This window comes from Bos grunniens, chromosome 16 (assembly GCF_055505025.1).
Source record: "Bos grunniens cultivar Pamir isolate PY7600 chromosome 16, Bosgru_T2T1.0, whole genome shotgun sequence".
Classification (NCBI taxonomy): Eukaryota; Metazoa; Chordata; class Mammalia; order Artiodactyla; family Bovidae; genus Bos; species Bos grunniens.
The window spans coordinates 53306470-53331820 of NC_141180.1; the positions used below are offsets into that span (position 1 = coordinate 53306470).

The following is a 25351-nucleotide window of genomic DNA, read 5'->3' on the forward strand; positions in this document are numbered from 1 at the left end:
ATGTCTGGCTCTAGGTGAGCGATCACACCATTGTGATTATCTGGGTCACAAAGATCTTTTTTGTATAATTCATCTGTGTCTTCTTGCCACCTCTTCTTAATATCTTCTGCTTCTGTTAGGTTCACACATTTTCTGTCCTTTATTGTGCCTATCTTTGCATGAAATGTTCCCTTGGTATCTCTAATTTTCTTGAAGAGATCTCTAGTCTTTCCCATTCTATGGTTTTCCTCTATTTCTTTGCATGGATCACTGAGGAAGGCTTTCTTATCTCTCCTTGCTCTTCTTTGGAACTCTGCATTCAGATGGGTATATCTTTCCTTTTCTCCTTTGCCTTTTGCTTCTCTTCTTTTCAAAGCTATTTGTAAGACCTCCTCAGACAACTATTTTGCCTTTTTGCATTTCTTTTTCTTGGGGATGGTCTTAATCATTGCCTCCTGTACAATGTCACAAACCTCCATCCATAGTTCTTTAGGCACTCTGTCTATCAGGTTTAATCCCTTGAATCTATTTCTCACTTCCACTGTATAATCGTAAGGAATTTTATTTAGGTCATATCTGAATGGTCTAGTGGTTTTCCCTACTTTCTTCAATTTAAGTCTGAATTTGGCAATAAGGAGTTCATGATCTAAGCCACAGTCAGCTCCGGGTCTTGTTTCTGCTGACTGTATAGAGCTTCTCCATCATTGGCTGCAAAGAATATAATCAATCTGATTTCAGTATTGGCCATCTGGTGATGTCCATATGTAGAGTCTTCTCTTGTATTGTTGGAATGTAATAAAACCCACCCAAAATTTAACAGTAATAACTGTTAAATAATAATCCAATAATAACCCTGTACTTTACAAGTGGACACCAAAGCCTGTTCCCTTGGTCTTTTAGTACCTCCCGAAGAATACAACTCTCTTCAGGGGGCCCACAGCTAAGGAGAACAGACCTCTTTGTCCCTATCACTAGAGAATTATGTCACTAAATGATGCCACTAAAGCCTTCCAGGTTAATACTAATATTCACACAGATATATACTATATATGTGTGTGTGTGTGTGTGTGTGTATATGTATAGTCACACTAGTAAATCCTGGCATTCACTCTACAACTTTTAACTGAAACTATCAATAGAACTATTCAAACAAAAACTTGCCTTAGTCCTGGAAACCAGGGCCTGGAGGGAAGTTCAACACAATGCAGGCTCACTGAGCTTATTAGACTGAGAGACAGACCTGCATGAACTATGAGCTCCATCCTTTGAGTTCTGGTCCAGAAGAGTCTGGAAAAGGCTCTGTACAGGCCTGGCTGGTGCCTGGCTCTGGGACGTGGGCTGCACTGAGCCAAGGAGTGGATAGCCAGCATCCACCCGACTCTGCAGACACGAGGTCCTTTTCCTCTGCTCGTGTCGAGGCTTCTTCCTACATCCATTCCAGGCACGTGGAAGCAGTGGTCATGGCCTGACAAGCCAGACAGAGCAGCAGGACTCAGGGAGCAGCAGGGGCAGGGGGTTTCTCATATTCTGAACCGGGCCAGACAACTGGACTACATCAGGTTCCCAGGGGAAGGCGAACCGACCTCAAACCCAGACAGCCTCCCAAGATGAATGCTCCCTGGGTGATGGATACAGTGAAATGAGCTGTGCATGTTAACCCCCTGCAAGTTTCCCTCTGAGAAACCTGGCAAAGTACAGAGTGGGGATGACCACAGTGATGCTCCCACATCCACCAATGTGATGGACAGCCTGGAGCCGCTCTCCCTGCTCAAGACCCACTAACACGGGGCCACGAGGAATCCACAGCCACGGCACACAGAGCTTTCCCACCCAGGTACTGGGACTGCTATACTTGACTTTTCAGGATAAGTTGAGACCTCTGCAGCCTCAGGGATTACCACCCTGAACCAGACATGGAGGTGCAGCCAGGGCCAAGTATGTGCTTCACTCACCCTACTCATCAAAACCTTACCCTTCTTCACAGGCCCTGGGTGGCCTGGAGTGACACCACCCTTCCAGTCACCAGCACCCACTACTCACCGCGTGAAGAGGGTTGCACTGGTCGATGGGGCTCTTAAAATCCGTTCTTAACTCATCAAAGGCAATTATCTGAAATGGAAAACACAGAGTCAAGATGTTAGTGCAAAGATGAGTCAGTTCACCAAGTGGAAAGCTTCCTATAGATGTGGTCCAAAATAACTCAGGAGGCAAGAGAGGGGTGCCAGTGACACGACACTGGCCAGGAATCACTGTCAAAGCTGGTGAGGGGCACTTGGGGTTGACTGTACTCTCCTGTCTACATTGTATATGCCTGAAAATCCCCTACATGGGGAATGAGAAGGATGTTGTTTAAGGGTACATATTTAAAATAGCAGATAAATAAGTCCTGGAGACCTAATACACTGTACAGTGGTAACAGAAAACAAAACTGTATTATAAACATTATACTTGCTAAGAGACTAGATCTTAATTGTTTCAAGTACTAGAAAAAATGGTAACTGTGATGGGCTAGAGGTGTTAGTTAAGGTGAAAGGGGCAAGCATATTGTAACATAAATATACCAAATCTATACACTGTACACCTTAGATGTACTCAATGTTGTATGTCAACTATCTGAATTTTTTAAATCCCCCAAATAAAGGTTTTTTTAAGTTTCCTGTGCTTCATAAAAATGTAGAGAAAACTTTGTTACAGTGAGAGCAGGCTGGGCTTTGGATAAAGGTACACACACACACAAAGTTAAAACTTGAAACCAGCACTTTCCATTTTCTCCTGAAGGAAAAAGTTGTTTATTTTTTACTTTTGTTTATTCTGGCAGAGATGCTGATTAGAAGTTCAATGGATAGAAGTCAGGCAAAAGGGAGAAGAGAAAATTAAGAAAGCAGAGTTGACAATACTAGGAACAATTGAATCTTTAGTCATCAAAAGGCTGGACGATCAGCTCCTGGACAATCAAGGTGTCAAGCTTACTCCATTGGACTTGAGTTCTCAAGGTCATTCTGGACAGAAACTCAGAGGTCCCCAGAAAGCAATGGTTTCCCTATCTGTCTGAAGGGGAAAATATTAGAGGTGCCCTTCTCCAGTCACAGAATGAGGCATGACCCAGCCACAGAAAGAACTAGCTAGAAGTCCTAACCCCCACCACGTTGTCCCCCAGGTGTCGCCAGGGACTCAATAACAGAACAAAGGTGTGTACAGCCAGTAGGGTGTCCTCTCCTAGGGTGCGAAGGTCTCAGGATCTGTCCTGGGCTGCACACAAATGGACAAACCAACTCCCCCAGGAAGGCATATCCCAGGGGTCCCTGAACACTCGGGAGAATTGCTGAAACGATGAAGCTAGTAGTGCCCCTGTCCAAAACAGTCCCTGTTCCAGCAGCAGGGGTTGAGAGCAAGTACCGAGTGAGGGAAAATGACTTGTTTCCCTTAAAAAAGCAGGTATGATTTTAGCTCAGTCACATGTCACTCTGATTTTAATACTCCTACAGAATTAGGGGAGAATTCTAGTGTAAGTAATATTAGAGAGACACATTTCTGTATCATCCCTTGCCAGATAGTTCATTATCCAGCTGATACCTGAAGCTTTAGTAACAAGAAACTCACCAGTTACTGAAGATGTTCCTTCTATCCCTGGCTACCTCTAATTAATCATTATCTTCCTTAACTGAACTCACATATAACTCCCTAAGGTTTCCACCCGCATGCTAAGCCAGTGTGAGCAAACCACAGCCCACAGGTCAAATCTAGCTGGCCACTCATTTCTGCACAACCTGTGTGCTAAGAATGGTTTTTACATATTTAGAATAACAGAAAAAATTAAAAGAATAATATTTTGTGACACATTAAAATTAGATCATTTCAAATTTCAGTGTCCATCGATAACGTTTCATTGGAACATAGACACATGCATTCTTTTATACATGGTCTATTTTCTTGCACTACAGTGGCTGAGTTGAGTAGCTGCAACAGAAAACATATGGGCAGCAAAGCTCAAAATAGTTACTATCTTGCTCTTTAATGAAAAAAACTTGCTAACCTCTGTTCTATTTTTATTTCTCCTCTGAGCTGCATGTTGTCCAATATGGTAGCCACATTTGGCTATTTTAATTTTAATTAGTTAAAATTAAATTTAAAATTCAGTTCCCACATTCTAATTGCTTAAAATCACATCTTTCTAGTAGCTATTAAACAGCATAGATATAACACATTTCCATCATCACAGAAGGTTCTATTATAATGCACTGCTTTAGAGACACAGAGGATCACTGAATCCCTCTTCCACAAGGAATTCCTATCAGTATTGACAGCTATGGTGAACCCAGCAAATCCTTCTTCAGGCTAAATCTCTCCAACCATTATATATATATATATATTATATATATATATATATATATTTTTTTTTTTTTTTTTTTTTTTAAGTCGCTCAGTCATGTCTGATTCTTTGTGACCCCATGGGCTATACAGTCCATGGAATTCTTCAGGCTAGGATACTGGAGTGGGCAGCCGTTATATTAACTGGCACTAAATTATCTCACCCTTCTGATTGTCCTTCAGTCACATTACAGTTGTAAATGTCTTTACTAAAACATGACTGTCAGAACTAAACACCATACTCAAGGTGAGGTCAGTTGGCTCAGAGAGTAAAAGCACCACTCACCTCCTCTGTTCTGTAAACTGTACCTCTGTTAACGTGACCTGATAGCATTAGCCTTTTTGTAGACACATCATATGCCTGGTTTCATACTGAACTTGCGTTACATAACAGCCCAGGTCTTTTTTATGTGCTTCAGTTAAACTAAACCCATTTCATTCCACACACCCATTATTGGATTATTGGTCGCTAAAAGCGGTAACTGACATTTATCCCTTTTAACTCCTCCCTATTGGTCCAATGTGTTGAGATATGTCTCCAAACTACAAATGTTAATGAACATAATGTGCTCAACATCTACATCTATATCCCCAGATATAAATGCAAACTGAGCAGAACCAAGGGCAGAGCCTGAAGATCGCCCTCCTAGATCCCAGCAGGCTGACATAAGCAAGCATTCCACTCATTATGTACCTAATTATAAAGACAATTCATCAGATTTCATCTAGTCAACTAAAAATCTCTGGATGGCGTTAGAACCCCATTACTGTTGATACAACATATATAAGCTCCCCAAAGAGGCTGGTAGTCCATTCAGAAAAGGGATCAAGCCCCCCACATCACTGCTGTAACTGAAGACACAAACCCGCGTGATTCCCGCCTCCAGCCCGCTCCCTATCTAAGTAAAGGGATGTGAGTCTGGGCTGAAGGGAACAAAGGCAGCTGATGCTTGAAGCAGCTTGACAGGAGCCCCAGGGGGTTTCAAGCTGCTGAGTTGAGTCTGACAGCAGGCAACCACAGCCCATCTCAGGACCCGACTTGAAGGAAGGTGTGAAAAAAGGAAGGCCAGAGTGAAGCTTATGCCTTCAAGCTCCATGAGATAACAATTACTTCATGGGCTTTCTGATAATGGTGATGGTAATGGACAGAAAGGCTTTCAGTATCCCCTCCCTGGCATGCATGCATGCTAAGTCGCTTCAGTCGTGTCTGACTCTGTGCGACCCCATAGACAGCAGCCCACCAGGCTCCGCCGTCCCTGGGATTCTCCAGGCAAGAACAGTGGAGTGGGTTGCCATTTCCTTCTCCAATGCATGGAAGTGAAAAGTGAAAGTGAAGTCGCTCAGTCCTGTCCGATCCTCAGCGACCCCGTGGACTGCAGCCTTCCAGGCTCCTCTGTCCATGGGATTTTCCAGGCAAGAGTACTGGAGTGGGGTGCCATTGCCTTCCGCTAACTACTAACTAAACAATCCATCCATTCACTTGACATTCAGTGAGCACTTTTTACCCACAGGCACTGGGCTAGCCCCTGCAGGTACAAAAATCAACAAAATACAGCTCCTGTCCTCAACAAGTCTAGAAAAGAAGACAAGCATGTAAACAGATCATCATGCTATAATGTGATAAGTACTATTAACAAGACAACTATAATAATATCTACCATTTAGTGCATGCTTACATGTTGGGCTCTAGGCTTCACACTAAACATGCTTTTTATCATTTAAGTCTTCAGCCACCCCGTAAGATAAGTACTAGTTTTGTCCCTATTTCAGAAATTAAAAAACTGAGACCAGAAGCGATTAAATTACTTGTCCAAGATCACTGCTTTGGGGCCAGGATTTAAACCAAAGCCTCTCCGACACTAAAACCTATACAGTTACCATTAAGTCACCCTACCTCCAGTACACACAGAGAGAAGGAAACACAGTCCAAGGACAGGTGGGATGAGCACCTATCTCTGTGGAACAAAAACAAAGCTTCCCAGAAGCTGTGAGGTTTGGGTTACACTCTGGGGGGAGCCTGGTGGGCTGCCGTCTATGGGGTCGCACAGAGTTGGACACGACTGAAGCGACTTAGCAGCAGCAGCAGCAGCTTCTTAGCACTAGTTCCTAGTTTCCCACTCCCAGACTCCTGGCCAGTATCTGAGAACAGAACACTCAGTACAGGATAGTGGAGCCCTTTGGTGCCACAGATTTCTATCTGGAGCCATGCCATTAGCATCAGTGATGGACTGTGAGAAAAGCATGATGACGATGCCATGATCAAAGGATGACCGGTTTAATTCAGCTGTATCCAAAGGCCAGCTTATCTGAGCCTCTGCTCCCCCGTGCAACCTAGCTACATCATTAGCTTGCTCCTTTTTGTTGCTGAGTAGTATTCCACTAGAGATGACCAAAGTTTGTTTACTCATTCACCTGTTAAAGAACACGTGGTGGACTTCCCTGGTGGTACAATGGCTAAGACTCCAAACTCTCATACAGGGGGCTTGGGTTCGATCCCTGGTCAAGGAACTAGACCCCACGTGCCGCAACTAAGAACTGGAATGCCACAACCAAAGATCCCGAATGCCTCAACAAAGACTGAAGATCCCACGTGCTGCAACTAAGACCCACCACAGCCAAATAAATAACTTCTTTAAAAAAAAAAGAGAGAACATGTGGGTTTTTCCAGTTTTTTTACAGTTATGAATAAAGCTGCTAGAAACATCTGCGTAACAGTTTTCATGCAAATGTGTTTTCAATTTTCTTGAGTAAATAGGACATGTATTGCTGGTTCATGTGGTAACTAACTGTATGTTTATATAAGAAATGGAGAAACTGTTTTCCAAAGTGGCTGTACCATTTTGTATTCCCACTAGTAACATAAAAGAGTTCCAATCACTCTACATCCTCATCAAAACTTAGTATTGTCAGTTTGGGTTTCTTTTATTTTAGCCATGACAATAGAAGTGTAGAGATATCTCATATCTCCAATAATTAATGATGTTGAGCAATTTTTTGTGGGCTTAATGGTCATATGTATGTCTTTTTTGGTGATGTGTGAAGTGTGTTCAAATCACTTGCCCAACTTTTTAAAAATTGATCTCTTTGTTTTCTTATTGATGGTTTTTGAGAGTTCTCTGTATATTCTGGATACAAATCTTTGTCAGTTATGCAAATTGAAATTTTCAAAAAATTTTAATCGATGTGTAGTTGATTTACTCTTGCCTGGAGAATCCCATGGATGGAGGAGCCTGGTGGGCTGCAGTCCATGGGGTTGCAAAGAGTCGGACATGACTGAGCAACTTCACTTTCACTTTTCACTTTCGTGCATTGGAGAAGGAAATGGCAACCCACTCTAGTGTTCTTGCCTGGAGAATCCCAGGAACGGGGGAGCCTGGTGGGCTGCCATCTATGGGGTCGCACAGAGTCAGACAACTGAAGCGACTTAGCAGTAGCAACAGCAGTTGATTTACAATGTTGTTAGTTTCTGGTTTAAGTGATTCAGGTATACATATATAGATATATGCTTTTCCATATTTCTTTCCATTATGGTTTGTTACAAGATATTGAAAATAGTTCCCTATGCTTTACAGGTAGGACATTATTGTTTATCTATTTTATATATAGTAGTTTGCATCTGCTAATCCCAAATTGCTAATGTATCCTCTCCCCACTTCCCCTTTGGTAACCATAAATTTGTTTTCTATGAGTCTGTCTCTGTTTTGTAAATAAGTTCATTTGTATCATATGCAAATATTTTCTTCTTTTCTGTATCATGTCTTTTCATTCTTAACTGGATGTTTCTCAGAGCAAAAGTTTTTCATTTTAATATTTATCAGTTTATCCAATTTATCAGTTTTTCTTTTATTGATTGTATTTTTGGTGCTGGATCTGAGAACTCCTAAGGCCACAAAGATTTTCTCTTAGGTTTTTTCCTAAAATCTAGAGTTTTCATAAGGGAAAGTTTACACTAAAAATTCAGTTTCTTTAATAGATTTAGGACTATCAGGTTATTTCTTATTACATGAGCTTGGATAGTGTGTGACTTATAACTAGCCAGTTTCATCACAGTTGTCAAACTTATAGGTTGAATTAATATCAGAGCCACCTTCACTGCTTATTTCACTTTCTTGTATAGGGAATCTTCCTTCCTTGTTCTCTTGACAAATTTTTGAGATGGAGCTTTGAGTGAACACAGAAAAGACTAGACAAGGCAGCAGCAGGACAGTGGAGACACAGCAAGACAAGCAGCTCTTCCACCAGCTGCATGACAAACATTTTAGCCAATCAGGTTGCCTACAATCCTGCCTGGGACTGCGCTGTGCAGGGGACGCTGCTCAAGAGGGACAGAAAGTCAGATGCCAGCACCTAGCTGTGTGCAGAGTGGAGGCTCCAGGAGATGCAGGGCCAGGGGCCCAAGGAGTCCAGAAAGGGAGGGAGGTCCAAGCAGAGAAACACTCTGGATGTGAAGCTATCTCTGTGAACCTAGAGCTCTGTCCTTGCCACCACTAGGCTTAAGCTAACTCATTCCCAAAGGTCCTGACCCAAACCCTCTGGCTCTTCCCAGCACCATCAGGGCCCAGGATAATGACTCAACAATTCACAGACCTTTGGAAGAATTAATATTGTTAAAATGGCCATACTACCCAAAGCAATCTACTGATTTAATGTGATCCCTATCAAACAACCCATGACATTTTTCAGAGAACTACAACAAATAATCCTAAAATTTATGGAAGCACTAAAGACCCAGAATTGTCAAAGCAATCTTGAGGAAAAAGAACAAAGCTAGAAGCATAACTCACCCAGGCTTCAGATAATACTACAAAGCTACAGTCATCAAAACAGCATGGTACTGGCACAAAAACAGACACATGGGTCCATGGAACAGAATAGAGAGCTCAGAAATGAATCCTCACGCCTATGGTCAATCACATAAGACCTGCCACCATAAAATTCCCAGAAAAGAACATACACAAAACATTCTCTGAAATAAACCATAGCAATGTTTTCTTAGAATAGTCTCCTAAGGCAAAAGAAATTTTAAAGAAAGAGAGAGAGAGAGACCTAATCAAATCAAACTTAAAAGCTTTAGCACAGCAAAGGAAACCACCAACAAAATGAAAAGACAACCCACTGATTGAGAGAAAATATTTGCAAATGATGCAACCAGCAAGGGATTAATTTCCAAAATATACAAAGAGCTGATACAGCTCAACACAAAAAAAAAATCAAAAAATGGGCAGAAGACCCAAACAGACATTTCTCCAAAGAAGATATACAGATGGTGAACAGACACATGAAAAGATGCTCAACATCACTAATTACTAGGGAAATGCAAATAAAAATCATAACTCATACCAGTCAGAATGGCCATCATTAAAAAGTCTTTAACTGCTGGAGAGGATGTGAAGAAAAGGGAACCCTCCTACACTGTGGGTGTGAATGTAAATTGGTGCAGCCACTATGGAAAACAGTATGGAATTTCCTTCAAAAAGGAAAAATAGAACTACCATATGATCCTGCAATCCCACTACTGGACATATATCTGGGAAAGACAAAAACTCCCATTTGAAAAGATACATGAGCTCCAATGTTCATAGCAGCACTATTTATAGTAGCCAAGACAATAAAGCAACCTTAATGTCCATCAACAGATGAATGGATAAATAAAATGTAGCGTGTGTGTGTGTGTAAGAACTGATGATTTCAAGTTGCGGTGCAAGAGAAGACTCTTGAGAGTCCCTTGAGCAGCAAGGAGATCAAACCAGTCAATCTAAAAGGAAACCAACTCTAAATATTCACTGGAAGAACTGATGCTGAAGCTGGAGCTCCAATACTTTGGCCACCTGATGCAAAGAGCCAACCCTTTGGGAAAGACACTAAAGCTGGGAAAGATTGAGGGCAGAAGAGGGTGACAGAGGATGAGATGGTTGGATGGCATCACCAACTCAATGGACATGAGTTTGAGCAAAATCCAGGTGGTGGTGAAGAATAGGGAAGCCTGGCGTGCTGCAGTTCATGGGGTAGCAAACAGTTGGACACGACTGAGCTACTGAACAACAATAAAACTGAAATAGACTCACATAGAAACAAATTTATGGTTACTAAAGGGGAAGAGGGAGGATAAATTAGGAGTTTGGGATTAATATATATACACACTACTATATGTAAAATAGATAAAGAGCCTACTGTATAGCACAGAGAATTAAATTCAATATCTTTTAATAATCTATACTGGAAAATAATCTGAAAAAGTAAATATATATAAAATCACTTTGCTGCATACCAATACCAGAAACTAACATAACATTGTAAATCAACTATGCTTCAGAAAATTCAAAAGTTCACTCTGTGAGGGGCCTCACTATGGACTAGAGCCCCTCCTGTAGCCAGGCATGGGTTGGCCCTAACTCTAGATAGCCTCCATTCCATCAGTCCACATCCCCACGTGGGGTGAAGCCTGGCCCCACCTCAAGGGGCTGTTGTCATTGTTCAGTCACTAAGTCATGTCCAACTCTTCAGTGACCCTATGGACTGTAGCCCACCAGGCTCCTCTGTCCATGGAAATTTCCAGGCAAGAATACTGGAGTGGGTTGCCATGTCCTTCTCCAGGGGATCTTCCCAACCCAGGGATTGAACTCACAACTCCTGAATGGGCAGGCAGATTCTTTACTGCTGAGCCACCTGGGAAGCCACCTCAAGGGACAGGAAATTACAAAGTCCTCTACTAAGCCTCTCAGGAAGCCTTCTTTCTTTAGGCCCACAGCATTTATAATTAGGAGATTAAAAGTTACCTTGCTTGTCTGAAACAGTTATTTTGCTAAAAATAACTGTACTCTACTATGGCAGAAACCTTCCTGGAAGAGTAATAATGAGAGAAAATTCCACCCCCATTAGCTTACAAGTCCCCAGGGCTGCCCCGTCAGAGAGTTTCGCGTTTGGAGAAGCCTCTTTTCTATGGAACATTCTCTCCTCTGTGTTCCTTCCACGGTGTCCTCTGGCTTCTGAAAGATCTTCGCGGGCTGAAGCCTCACAGTCGCACATTTATGTCCCATTATTTCCCGGCACCATTTCATCTGCACAAAGACTCCATGCACTGGATGGGGATGTGCCCCTAGTGTAGAGTTGGGGAAACCAAGCCCCAGGCAGAGCGTCTGAATGAAGTGCTGGCCACAGCAGAGTGGGCTAGCCACAGCCCACACCAGGACCCAGTTTCTGAATCCTGATCAGCTGATGCTCCACGTAGCACCATGCAGTTGTCTACATACTCCATGTGGTTGTCTCTCTGTGACTTGAAATCCTAAAAAGAAAGTATTGAGTTACTGAAGATGCCCCAAAGACTCTTCACTAAGCACCCACGATGTCCCTGACACTGGTCTTGGCTCTAGGATATAGCAGTGAACCAGAAGACAAGGTCTCTGTCATTACAGACAAGGGCAGAAGACAGAATCAACAAATAAACAAACAAACAAACAAAAATCTGAAAATGCCAGGCTGTGTGAAGAAAGAACAAGGTGATATGGAGACATAAAACTGGGGGGGTGGGGGTGGTCAAGGAAGGCCTCTCGGAGGAGGTACCACCTCAGCTGAGAGACTGAGTGATCAGGAACCAGACACAGAAAGTTTCAAAAGAAGGAAGTTATTATGCTGCAGAGGCCCCAGGGGGGAACAAGGTCATCATGGGTGAGGGGCAGAAAGGCCACAGCAGGTAAAGCCCAGTGACTGAGAGAGACAGCGGGAGGGGATGGGGCCCAGAGCAGGACTGACCAAGAATCCTACCTGTGTGGGACTCAAATAACCCACTCCTCAAAGCAGACCTGAGAGGAGAGACCCCGTTCAGCCCAACTGCTCCTTTGGTGACGTGGCCTCTACGTGACTCTCAGAACTAAGTGCCTTGGCCGCTTGTGGTTCACAATCCAACGAAGGGGTGTGACCAAGAGGGACGATATGAGACAGGTCAGTGTGGGAAAGCAGTGCCGTGTGTGCACACTGGGGAGCAGGTGGCAAGCTGATGATCTTCTGGTCCTTCCTGCGAGGCCGTTAAATCACTCAAATGTAAAGTCAGTGCTCAGAGGCAGTATGAGGAAAGACCAGGAATCCTGGCTAGTCAGACCCAGAAAGCCAGAGGGTGACTTTGGGTTAACCCAACCCAGAGAATGACTGGACACGAGAAGAGCTGTTCAAAGTTTTCTAATGGGAGGGCACATGGCCTGAGACCCCCAGAAGTTCTGTCTACTGACCATCTATCAACAGGGACAGTTCTTTCACCCAGATATGTGTTCAGACTCTTGTCTGCAGTAGGGCCACCTGGGCAGACCTTCTTTTTTGATTTCTCCATGTTGTGGGCTGAACCTCAGAATGTGGCCTTATTTCGTTTTTGTTTGTGTTTTTTTAATTTTGGTCAGGCTGCGTCCCTGCTGTGGCCTGCGGGCTTCTGTAGCTGCAGCACATGGGCTCAGTAGTTGTGGCGTTCGGGCTTAGTTGCCCCGTGGCATGCGGGATCTTAGTTCCCCAACCAGGGATCGAACCCACGTTCCCTGCATTGGAAGACATTTTCTTAACCACTGGACCATCAGGGAAGTCCCCGTGGCCTTATTTGAAAATAGAATTGCTGCAGAAATAATCAGTTAAAATGAGGTCATACTAGATTAGAGGCCCTAAACCCAGTGACAGCATCCTTATAAGACACAGAAAAGGCCACACAGAAATGGCGGGTGGGGATGATGCAGCTACAAACCAAGGAGCACGAGGGATGATCAGGAGCCGGCAGAAGTTGGAAGTCACAGGGAAGGAGCTTGCCTAGAGCTGTCAGAGGGAGCAGGGACATGCCCTGACTTTAGACTTTCAGACTCCTGAACTGTGAAAAAATAAATTCCTACTGAGTCACCGGGTTTGTAGCAATTAGTTAAGGCAGCCCTGGGAAACCAATACACTCTACTTGCAAAATATCTGAAATTGTTGCTGCTGTGACCTAAGATGTTTACCAGAAGAGAAGGGCATGGGGTGCTATCAGTGAAAGTTGGTTAGTGTGAAAGAAGCCAACAGAAGCATTTCCAACCCAAAATATATACCTTCCCTGGGGAAACAGGCATTTACACTCACCACATACCTTGTAAGTTCCCTAAAGTCATGCTTAGAATATACTTCTAATTTAGAAAGAAGTCAGTTGTTTTTTTTTTTTTTTTTTAACTTCTTCTCCATGTCTTGTCCCAACAGGAGTAATTCCTTCAAACCACTGCCCAAGCCTTGGGGCCATTTTTGAGAGTCAGGAGTTCAACTGGATGGGAGAGAGAAGGGGGATGGGAACAGCTTTACTGGTTGTAACACAGATGGCTTCAGTTTAGTGTTGGTTTTATGTCTGACGCTGGAGCAGCTGAAGCATCCTAAAGGTTCTATTCACGGATTCTAAATGGCTATGGGCAACAGTTTGCTAAGCCACACCTGAACCCCCAGGAAGAAAGCAGCATCAGCTCCACACTCATGGGTACCACTTCTGCCGGCCCCACAGCCCCCTCTGCACCATCGCTAAGTGAGCCACCATCAACTCCACGCCTCCTGCTGTCTCTTTAGAGGCAAGAAGCCCACACCTGGAGGAGGGCTCGGTGGGGTCTTAACCCTGCAAAGACTAGCTGTGTGACCTTGGGAAAATCTCACTTCACTTCTCCAGACTGTGGTTTCCTTATTCAGAAAATGGAAATAATAACCATCCCTACCTCTACACGGCACCATGAGTGTGAAATGAGGTGCCACAGATCACAGCATCAGAGCAGGAGAGATAAAGATGGGGCTGGATGAGGAGTGAACTGCCGTTACAGAGAAGGCGCCACATGGTAGAATGGTTAAGCCTATGCCTGTGAGTCAGAAAGTCTCAGTTCAAATCGAAACTCCACCTCATCTATTTGTGAGACGGCAGGCAAACTGTTTAACCTTTCCAACCACAGTGTCCTCAAATATAAAGACGGGACAGTAATGGTTCCCACTTCCTATTGTGGCTGTGAGGACTAATGGAAATAATGTCCATAAAAGCACTGGGTACAATGCCTAGTGGCAAGAGTAAATATTGTTATTTTTATTACTGTAGTTATTACCAGCATGCAGATGCTAGGACTCCACTTCCCTGGCCTTGAGCACAGTTATTAACATCACAGTCTGGATCCAGAAAAACCCAGCCACTTTAGGGGAGGAGGATGTAGGTAGGTGTGGAACCATTCTGAGGCTACACATGGATGAGAAAGTGGCAGGGCCCATCCTGTCCCCGGTGGGAGACTGAGCACTGGTATACTGGGAAGGAGGCTGGGATCAGCACATCAGCTGCGAAAGCAGACATCAGCCCCCAGACCAACCCCTGGACCCAAATGACGAGTACACTTGGGGACACAAGGACACAGCCTATTTGCCACTGCCTGTGCCAGTGCAGACACAGTCAGTTTTGACATTGTTTCCCCGGTGCTCATCTAATTAACAAAAAACAAAGACGCCCCAGAGCCAGGTATGTCTGGCATGGGAGCCAAGAGAACAGGAGACCAGGCAGGCACAGCTTCAGCCAGGGGACATTCCAGAAGGGAGGAGGTCAGGAGAAGGCCCCCACGTTCTGCTAACTTGGGGTGGGCGAGGCAGCCCACACGCAGTGAGGGAAGGGTGGGAGTGGAACAGGGAAGAACAAATCCCACTCCATTCTGAATGTTTCTCTTACTTTAATCTCTGTATTCCACTCTGCTTTCACTACAAGAATGCCGCACGTAGCCTGGGATGTACAGGACAGCCCATCCTCAAGGCTCCGACCTTTAGAGGCATAACCCTTTTTCATTCACACAGAGATAAAAAGTTGCAGAACAGAGAATATCATTTGTCTTGTTGGAGGTTTACCGGAAAGTCATGATCTTTAAACACCTACAGGGACAGTTTCAAGAACAAAAGATTCTTACACAAAGAAGTCTGCAATAACCAGCCATACCCCGTCCTCCACTAGTATAAAAGAAAGCCTGGATTTTAACTTGGGTAAGATGATTCTTTGGGGGACTTCCCTGGTGGTCTATTGGTTAAGACTTCACCTTCGATGCAGGGGCTGTGGGTTCAATCCCTGGTTGGGGAGCTAAGATCCCATATGCCTTGTGGCCAGAAAAACCAAAACATAAAATGGAAACAATATTGTAATAAATTCAATAAAGACTTTTAAAATGGTCCACATCAAAAACAAATCTAAGGGAAAAAAAAGATGATTCTTTGGGACACTAGTCCAACATCTTCTCCGTCTGCTGGCTTTTCAAATAAAGTCGCTATCCCTTTTCCCAAAGACTTGTCTTTGAATTTACTGGCCTGTCACACAGCAAGCAGTACAAGCTCTTCGGTAACAGGAGGGCAGCAGCGGGCAGCATTCTGAGGTCTTCCTGGTCTCACTCAGGCAGGCCACAGGCCCCTGTTCCACTCAGCCCCTAACCCAGCCAGCACCCACAGTACCATAACCTGCTATGTGATGCAAGTTGGGAACCACAGAGTCTAAGTGACTGTTGGCAGCCTCAGGTTCCCCCTTTCTCCTACCACACTTGCACTTGCTCTGCCATCCTTGGTTCTCAAACTTGAGATTTCAGGAGCAATTTCTGGCTTGAAGGGTTTGGTGACCTTCCAGACACCTTTCTGGGTCTTGGCCATCAGCTTCCCACACAGCTCTTGGAATTGCTCCTCCCTTCTGGTTCCAATGTCCTCTGTTTCTTAGGGCAAGCAAGTGCCCCCTCCAGCCCCCAGGCCTGCAGTGCCCCACAGCCAGTGCGCCCAGTTCTGGGGGAGCACATGTCCAAGGGTAAGTGTGAACATGCATCAGGGAGGCTCTAACACCCCGGAGAATCTTCCAGGAAGATCCATCCTTATCACAGCTGTTGTTGTTTAGTAGCTAAATCGTATCCAACTCACTGCAACCCCATGGACTGCAGCCCACCAGGCTCCTCTGTCCATGGGATTCTCCAGGCAAGAATACTGGAGTGGGTTGCCACTTCCTTCTCCAGGGGATCTTCCCAACCCAAGGATGGAACCTGCATCTCCTGCATTGGCAGGCAGATTCTTCACCACCCAGCCCGCAGGGAATCCATCACTCTTCTTCCTTATAAATACTTACTAGGATCTACCATTTGCCAGGCACCATGGTAGGAGTTGGAGATGCCATAAAAGGGAAGGCAGACAAGGCACAGGGCTCTCCCAGTGACCAAGGTCACTTGACCAAGGTCTCCTGAGTCCTCTTCTCAGCCAGGCTTCAGTCCTGGGCTCTGCGTCTATCCTTACCAAGTCTAGTTTTGCTAAGTTGGTTGAGAGAATCCCTACTCTAGATATCTGATCACCCTGGCCTGTCTTCAGTAAGAATGCTAGTAAGTCAGTTTAGTAAACCTCTCCACCCACCCATAAGGTCTCATCTTAGTGATTTTTCATCACCAACCCCTTTACCATGCTTATTGGCTACAAATCCCCATTGTCAGGGATTTCCCTGATGGTCCAGGCCTTAAGAATTTGCCTTGCCTGATTCATGCTGACATTTGGCAGAAACCAACACAATGCTGTAAAGCAATTATCCTTCAATTAAAAATCAATGAATTTAATTAGTTTTTTAAAAAAGAATTCACCTTGCAAAACAGGGGATGTGGGTTCCACCCCTGCTCAGGGAACTAAGATCTCACCTGCCATGGGGTATCTAAGTCTGCACCACAACTACCAAGCCTGTGAGCCACAACTAGAGAGAAACTCACCCACCACAATAAAAGATCCCATGTGCCACAACTAAAGCCCAACACAGCCAAAACTAAAATAAATATTTTTAAAAATCTCTGTTGTCCTTGTATTCATAATTGAGCCCACTCTATCTCCCTTATTGCGAGAGCCCTGATTAAGCCTCCCTTACCACTTTAACAAGTGCCAGAATAATTTTCTCTTTAGCACTAAATTTATTCATTCTCATGTTAACTTCGAAAAAGCAACAGCCTCAGGGCACAACAGCCTATTAAGCAAAACATTGACTTTTCCAAATGTGAGTGTGAACTCTTTAATCAAATTAAAGGTGGGATATATATAAAGGGATGCAAGACCCCAAGCTATAGGACAGAACTTAAATTTTTCTAAGTTGGTGGTGGTGGGTTGCTTCTTTTGGCTTGAGATCCTCAGAAGCAGAGGGTGAATTAACCACACTCCTTGGTTCATAACACACTGTCATCATGGATCTGAGCAAGGCCCTCTCTTACTTTACTAATTTATCTATTCGTTTCCTTTTCTCCCATTAGCCTTTCCTTCCATTAGAGGTGGTTATCAGTTTATGTTTAATGGGTATCTTTCTCTTTGTTATATTCTTACAAAATGTGCATATGTTTGTGTACATGTGTGTGTGTGTGTTTGCATGTGTGCTGGGTCTTCACTGCTGCACAGGATTTTCTCTAGTTGTTGTGAGCTGGGTCTACTCTTCATTGTGATACAAGGGCTTCTCATTGCAGTGGCTTCTCTTGTGGAGCATGGGCTCTAGGCACTCGGGCTTCAGTAGTCACACTGGCTAAGTTGCTGCAATTTCCAGGCTCCAGAGCTTGGCTCAGTAGTTGTGGTGCATGGGCTTATTGCTTCACAGCACGTGGGATCTTCCTGGGCCAGAAATCGATCGAACCTACATCTCTTACAGTGGCACGAGACTCTCATCCACTGTGCCAACAGGGAAGTCCCCTGTGTGTGCACATTTTTAATGTACCTAACTGTATCGCATTCTCTTGCTTACCTCTTGCACTTAGCAAAGTAGCTACAGGGCTCCACAGGTATAGCCTCTACCATTTGTCTATCTGTGCTCCCAGGGAGAGACACAGACTAATGACCTTTGCACATCGAATAATGCTCCAAAATCCCCATGCATGTTCCCTTAGGGATTGGTCTGACATTTCCTCTAGCTTTATACCTAGGAATGGGACCTCTGGGCCATGAGGTTTATGGCTTTTTTTAATAGAACTAAGTACTAAGGGGCTGCAGTCCACAGGATCGCAAAAAGTCGCCCACCAATGAAGCAACTAAGCACGCACGCACTCCGCCACCACCCTCCTAAGGGGCTGCACCCCGCTGTGGGGTGCTAAGGACTCTTCATCCTACCTGCCTGCCAACACCTAGCAGCATCCAGCTTCCCCCCTTTTGAAGTCTAATAGGTTTTAAGTGATCTTTTTGTTGTTTTAACTTGCTTTCTCCAGATAGAGCCTCTCTCCATATAATGGAGACCTTTTATATTTCTTTTCTGTAAATTGCCTGCTTAGCTGCTAGGCCCATTTTTCTATGTGGTTGTTGCTATTTTTCTTTTTGATTCGAACTTGTTGCTACTGTGCTGTAGATGTGAATCTTCTTTCAGTTTTAGACATATTGAATACCTCCTCTCATCCATCACCTATTAACTGTAGTATCCTTCATTGAGTGGAAATCAAATTTTCCCTTTATGTTTTATATTTTTTGAAGCTTTTTAAAAAAGGAGTTCTTCCTTGTCCCCAAGACACACAGATAGACTCTTATGTTATTTTCCATTTTCTTTATGAGATTTTAGTTCTCTAGTTAGTCCTTTCCTGTCCTCCAACACCAGTGACTTCACTTGTTGTTAAGTCACATCTGACTCTTTGTGACCCTATGGACTGTAGCCTACCAGGCTCCTCTGTCCATGGGATTTCCCAGGCAAGAATACTGGAGCAGGTTGCCATTTCCATCTCCAGGGGATCTTCCCGACTCAGGGATCAAACCCACATCTCCTTCATTGTCAGGCGAATTCTTTACCACTGAGCTACCAGGAAAGCCCAGTGACTAGGCTATGGAGAGTCAACTAAAAGGGATCAGAGTTATTAATTCATTCACTGAATATTTAATGAGCCCCTACTCTGTGAGGCATTATGCTTGGAGCTGCAGACAGAAGAAAAAACATTGTCCCTGGAGCAGCAGATAGACAATAGGACATTGTCCTTGGACTCAATGACAGGAGTGGAATAGCAACTCCATGTGACATAATAGGAGATGAGAGAAATCCAGGAAGGGCAACCCTAACTTGAAGAGATTAAATTTCAACTTGCAAACTGCCTGGATGAGACTTGTCTCAGAAGGCATGTGTAAATCATATGCAAGTCAGATGAAAATGACTATGCAAATATTTGTATATCCCAAGAATAGCCCAGAGAGGAACATCCTTGGGACTTTAGAATTCCTTTCCCAGTCTAATGTAAATCAGTGCAGCCACCAATGGAGAACAGTATGGAGGTTCCTTAAAAAACTGAAAATAGAGCTATCATGTGATCCTGCAATCCCACTCCTGGGCATATATCCAGAGAAAACCATAATTTGAAAAGATACATGCATCCCATTGTTCACTGCAGCACTAACTACCATAGCCAAAATGTGGAATCAACCTAAATAAATGTCCATTGACTGATGAATAAAGATGTGGTATATAGATAGATAGATACACACACACATACATATGTATATATTAAGAAGGGCATGGTAACCCACTCCAGTATTCTTCCCTGTAGAATCCCACAGACAGGGGAGCCTGGTGGGCTGAAGTCCATGGGGATACAAAGAGATACAACTGAAGTGACTGAGCAGCCACAAATGCGCATGTGCGTGCACACACACACACATTATAATATATATATAAATAATACAGAATAGTACTCATCCATTAAAAAGAGAATGAAACAGTGTCATTTGTAGCAACATAGATGGACCTAGAAATTGTCCTACTAAGTAAAGTAAGCCAAAAACAAATACCATATGATATTGTTTATATACGGAATCTAAAAAAAAATACAAATGAATTTATACACAAAACATAAATAGACCCATAGACATAGAAAATAAACTTATGGTTACCAAAGAGGAAAGGAGGTGGGAGGGATAAAATTGGAGTTTGGGACTATCATATACACACTACTATGTATAAAATAGATAACCAACAAGGATCTACTGTGTAGCACAGGATACTTACACTCAGTATTTTGTAATAATCTATAAGGAAAAAGAATATATGTACTCTTTTATATATATACATAAAACTATATATATATATATATATATAACTGAATCACTTTGCTATACACCTGAAACTAACACAATATTGTAAGTCAGTGATACCTCAATAAAAAAAAACAAAGGCAGAATTCCTTCCCCAATCTAGAAGGATTTGTACCAGGACTAGAATGTTAGGCTTTAACAATCAAGTCTTCAAAACCAAACGTGGAATCAATCATGAAGAAAAAATTGATCAAATGCCCTCAACTCAGCCTCCGTAGTGCACCTAATGGGCAGACTCTTTCCTTGGAAAGCCTTTTTCTGGGAGTCATTTCCTCCATAACTACACACACCCATGAATGAGTTCAGCGAAGGAAGGCTTAGCCATAACTCTCTGTGGAAACCTCCAAGGGCTTGCAACAACACTTCAGGTAGCAAATGCCTGCTGGAATGATCTTCTCCTGCAGAGAGACTTCCCCACCAGAGGAATACCTAAACACTTTATTTATTAAGGCTTTCAAAGCAGCACCATCTGCCTTGAGAAGTCTTAAGAGCCAGGCACTATACATTTAATAATTGAAATAATTCAGTGGAAGAATAGCAACTACAGTATCAAGTGGGAATGAAACCAAAATGCCCAGGCCATGCCTCTGCTGGCAGTCCTTCCAGAGCAGGGGAGAAAGCGGGTGGATAACCTCACAGCAAGCGTGCATCAATAGCCCACCTCCCCACCCTCAGTACCTGCAGGCACATACAAGGTAAACAGCCCAAGCTCAGGGAAAGGGTATCTTCCTGTGTGGGACTCAGGAACTTGAGTTTGGGTCCGGGCTTTGCTCTTGACTATGATGTTGGGTAATCTCTTTGCCTGATCGTGCCTCAGTTTCCTTGTATGCCAAACCAGCACATGGGGGCAGATAGCATTTCTGAACACTGGATAGGAACAGTAAGCATGTCGGCTTTTTATAGGGACATTGTCAAAACACAAGCCCTGCCCTTGATCTGCCAAGTCAAAATGAGGATAGCATGGCCAGAACCACTTGAAAACTACCTTTCTCTCTGCTCTAATGTGCTATGTGAGACTTGGAAAATGTTATCACATCATGTACCTGCAGCATCCCTTGTACAAGAAAAGCCCAGCATATTAGCCTCCTCAGGAACTACAGACATAGTCCTCAACTTTATCACTGTCTTTAACTCTTACCTGTAGATACCATTCCATGGTGTTGAGAGAATGGGAAAAAACCTATAAATCTCTTTGTGAATGTGTGTGTGTGTGTGCTAAGTTGCTTCAGTCATGTCCAACTCTTTGCAACCCTATGGACTGTAGCCCGCCAGGCTCCTCTGGCCATGGGATTCTCCAGGCAAGAATACTGAAGTGGGCTGCCAAGCCCTTCTCCAGGGGATCTTCCCGACACAGGGATCAAACCCAGGTCTCCTATTTACAGGATCGAACCTGTGTCTCTCATGTCTCCTGCACTGGCAGGCAGATTCTTTACCACTAGCATCACTTAGGATGGGAAGCCCCTCTTTGTGGATACAAACAACCTTAACAAAGTTATTTATTTTTAATCTTGGTTTCTTTTAAATTTATTCTATGTTTTGGCCACACCAAGCGGCATGTGAGACCTTAGTTCCCCGACTAAGGATTGAACCCTAACCTCTTGTAAGGGAAGCACAAAGTCTTAATCACTGGACTGCCAGCGAAGTTACCTTTAACAGTAGTTTAGATCTATAAACCCTAATTTGAAGACATAGCTTTGATTTCAACAGTGAGCCTCCACACATCCCCCATACAGAAAGAATTCATGCAAAGAACCCCATTGGTTATGAGTGCCTCTGGGATTTCAGGATGAACTGCTCTGTGAGAAGAGATGCTGTTCTGTTCATCATTGCTGTGAGATAATAGAAAGTAAATATATTGGTCTCTGCCCCTGTTCCTGGCACAGAGCTCCTAAAACTCTTATAAATTCCAAAGTGACTGGGAGCAACTTTCATTCTATTGAGGAAATTCTGGGTTGTCTCCTGGATGGGGACTGGCCACCAGAAAGACCAGGTCATGATTAGAAGCTTGGAACTTTCAGCTTCTCATTCTGCAGAGAGGAGTGAGGGGCTGGGAATGAGTAAATGATTAATGATGCCTATGTGAGGAAGCTTCCATAAGATCCGAAGAGTACAGGGTTTGGAGAGCTCACAGATTAGTGAAGACATCCACACTGGGAAAGTGATGCACCCCAACTCCACACGGACAGAAGCACCTGTGCTCGGGGCCCTCCCAGAGCCTGACTTTTGTTATCTTTTTATCTGGCTGTTCATCTATATCCTTTATCATGTTCTTTAATAACCTGGTAAATAAAAGAAGTGTTTCCCTGAGTTCTGTGAGCCGCTGGGGCAAATTAATCAAACCTGAGGGGGACGGGGTCATGGGAACCTCCAGTTTGTAGCCAAGTAGGAGGTAATTTACATATAAACTGGGGACCACTACTTGCAGTTGGCATCTGAAATGGCAACCGTCTTGTGGGTTGTTGTTTGGTCGCTAAGTCACCGTGTCTGACTCTTTGCAACTCCATGGACTGTAGCCTGCCAGACTCCTCTGTCCATGGGATTTCTCAGGCAAGGATACTGGAGAGGGTTGCCATTTCCTTCTCCAGGGGATCTTCCCAACCCAGGGATCAAATCCACATCTCCTGCATCTCCTGCATTGGCAGGCAGATTCTTTACCATCTGAGCCACCAGGGAACCTCATCTTGAGGGACTGAGCCTTGAACCTGTGGAATCTGATACTATTCCAGGCAGTCAGTGCTAGAACTGAGTTAAACTGTAGGACACCCAGTTGATTTCTGCAGAGAATTACGTGGGATGTGTGTGGCAGGGGGCTTCCACACACTTGGTGACCAGAAATGAAGTTGTAAAGGAAACACAACAGAAGGAAAAATCTCAGTTTTTCCTTATACAGCTGCCTTCCCATCATTTGGATTAGGGCCAACACAATAGATGTTCAACAAATCTCTACCGAAAGGATAAATGAACAAGTTTACCCATCTTTGTATCCATGGCCCAGTGCTTGCAATAAATGTTAAATGAGCACATGGACAAATAGGAAGCATTTTAAACTTCTCAAGATACCTACATAAATACTTCATTAATTGAGCACAACCACCCCTGGTGGCTCAGATGGTAAAGCGTCTGCCTACAATGCAGGAGACCCGGGTTCAATCCCTGGGTCGGGAAGATCTCCTGGAGAAGGAAATGGCAACCCACTCCAGTATTCTTGCCTGGAAAACCCCACGGACTGAAGAGCCTGGTAGGCTACAGCCCATGGGGTCGCAAAGAGTCCGGACACAACTGAGCGACTTCACTTTCTTTCACTTTCACCCACCCAATGCTTCTTGCAGACAAAGTGAGGGACATCCTTCTCCTACCCTCACATACACTTAAGGAAATATTATCTCTGCACCAAAGATGGAGCCCTAGGGAACTCCAGCATTCAAGAGGTCAGTTTCCTGAGGGCAATCACATGTCCATCCATCATGAGGCAGGTCCCAGGATTCGGAACCTCCGTCTAGACCATTCTCCTCCAGACTCCCTAAGTGATTAACTGAATTTACCCATATTCAAAATGTGATAGAATACTCTACCTTATAGGAAGTTATTTCAGATAGCTTATCAGAACTACCTAAAATAGTTTTAAAAAATGAGAATAAAAGTTAGATCCAGGAAAAAATTCAAATCTGAATGAAAGGTAAAAGTTGAGAGAAGGAAACACACACACACATGTGCACGCACACACACAAACATACACAAACTCTAGGACCCAAAGGAAGCCAAATTAGGGGGCTTGAAAATTTGGATCTAGGCTTCCCCGAAATTAAGATAGGAAGAGAAATCAGCTACGCAGTTCTCAATGTCCAGAAAGAAAAAGGGTTCTTCAGGGGAACCAAACTATCCCCAAGACTCACACCTAAGTTATTTATCGCACATATTTTAAGTCACAGTAGAGGGCATACACAGCAATAGGTAGACTGGCATTAGAGCCACACTCAGTGATGGCTGAGAACTCAACATGAAGTGTGACTCAGTAAAAACAAGTCATACTGTCCAGATTTTGCATGTTCTGCAAATAGTCTTCCATGAATCTATCTCCCACTGAGGCATCTGAACAGATGGAGAACACATAAGAAGAGGCTGGTTTTCCCAGTAGGGACCCCCACTGCAGGTATCCTGTGGTTCTCCTACTACATGGAGCTCCAGTGGCCACCAGCAACACTGACAATGATTTGTGAAAACCAAGGATTCTAGCCAGGTTCCTCTCTCCTGCCCGGATGTCCATTTTCCTTCCACCTGAAGGTGAGCTGTGCTGAAAAGTCTCCATCTACCCCTCTAGATCCCACTCAGCTCTCCTCCACCCTATGCTCAGTCACTAAGAAATGTACCACCTGGCTCTCCTTGCCCTCTGGCTTCTTATTACTTCAGGCCAATAGGAGGCACTGGCAGGGTACTTATTCCCCGGGTCCCTTCCTGCTGGACCTGCGTTAGGCAGTGTTTCTGCCCCTCCACCTGAGGCCACAGGCCCCTCAGGAGGCACCCTCACCTCCACAATTCTCATGAAGTTCTGGCAACTGCACCCCACTTGCCCCTCCAGACTGGAAGTGGTAAGTTTCCCCTTCTGATTGACCCTGGTGCTTCACTATCCATGTTGGTTTCTTAACCCAACTCCTCTTCTGTAAATTTTAAACCATCCTTAATCACCTCCTCTGAATGTGTCATCTGTCTTCTACTGCAATCCTGACCAATATAGAGCCAACAAGAGACCTGAGGGTTAGGCCAGGTCTAACGTGGTAAAGAATCCGTCTGCAATGCAGGAGATGCAGAAGATTCAGATTGGATCTCTGAGCTGGGAAGATCCCCTGGAGAAGGAAATGGCAACCCACTCCAGTATTCTTGCCTCGAAAATTTCATGGACAGAGAAGCCTGGTGGGCTGCAGTCCATAGGGCTGCAAAGAGTCAAACATGGCTGAGCAACTAAATGCACACG

General features: G+C 44.1%; 1 protein-coding gene across 17 annotated transcripts in view; it reads right to left on the reverse strand.

Moving 5' to 3' along the window:
• CNIH3 (cornichon family AMPA receptor auxiliary protein 3) overlaps positions 1–25351 on the reverse strand; it is a 179363-nt gene that overhangs the window by 72990 nt on the left and 81022 nt on the right. For 11 of the 17 annotated variants that reach the window (XM_086345158.1, XM_086345156.1, XM_086345160.1 and 8 more), the window contains exon 2: positions 2020–2088. Coding sequence is in view for 12 of the 17 variants with exons in the window: in XM_086345156.1 (XP_086201282.1) it covers positions 2020–2088 (69 nt within the window). In the remaining 5 variants the exon portion in view is untranslated. Of the gene's footprint in view, positions 1–2019; positions 2089–11231; positions 11630–13438; positions 13607–25351 lie in introns of those variants that run through there. The other 6 variants (XR_015143562.1, XM_086345159.1, XM_086345154.1 and 3 more) reach the window with 1 other exon arrangement.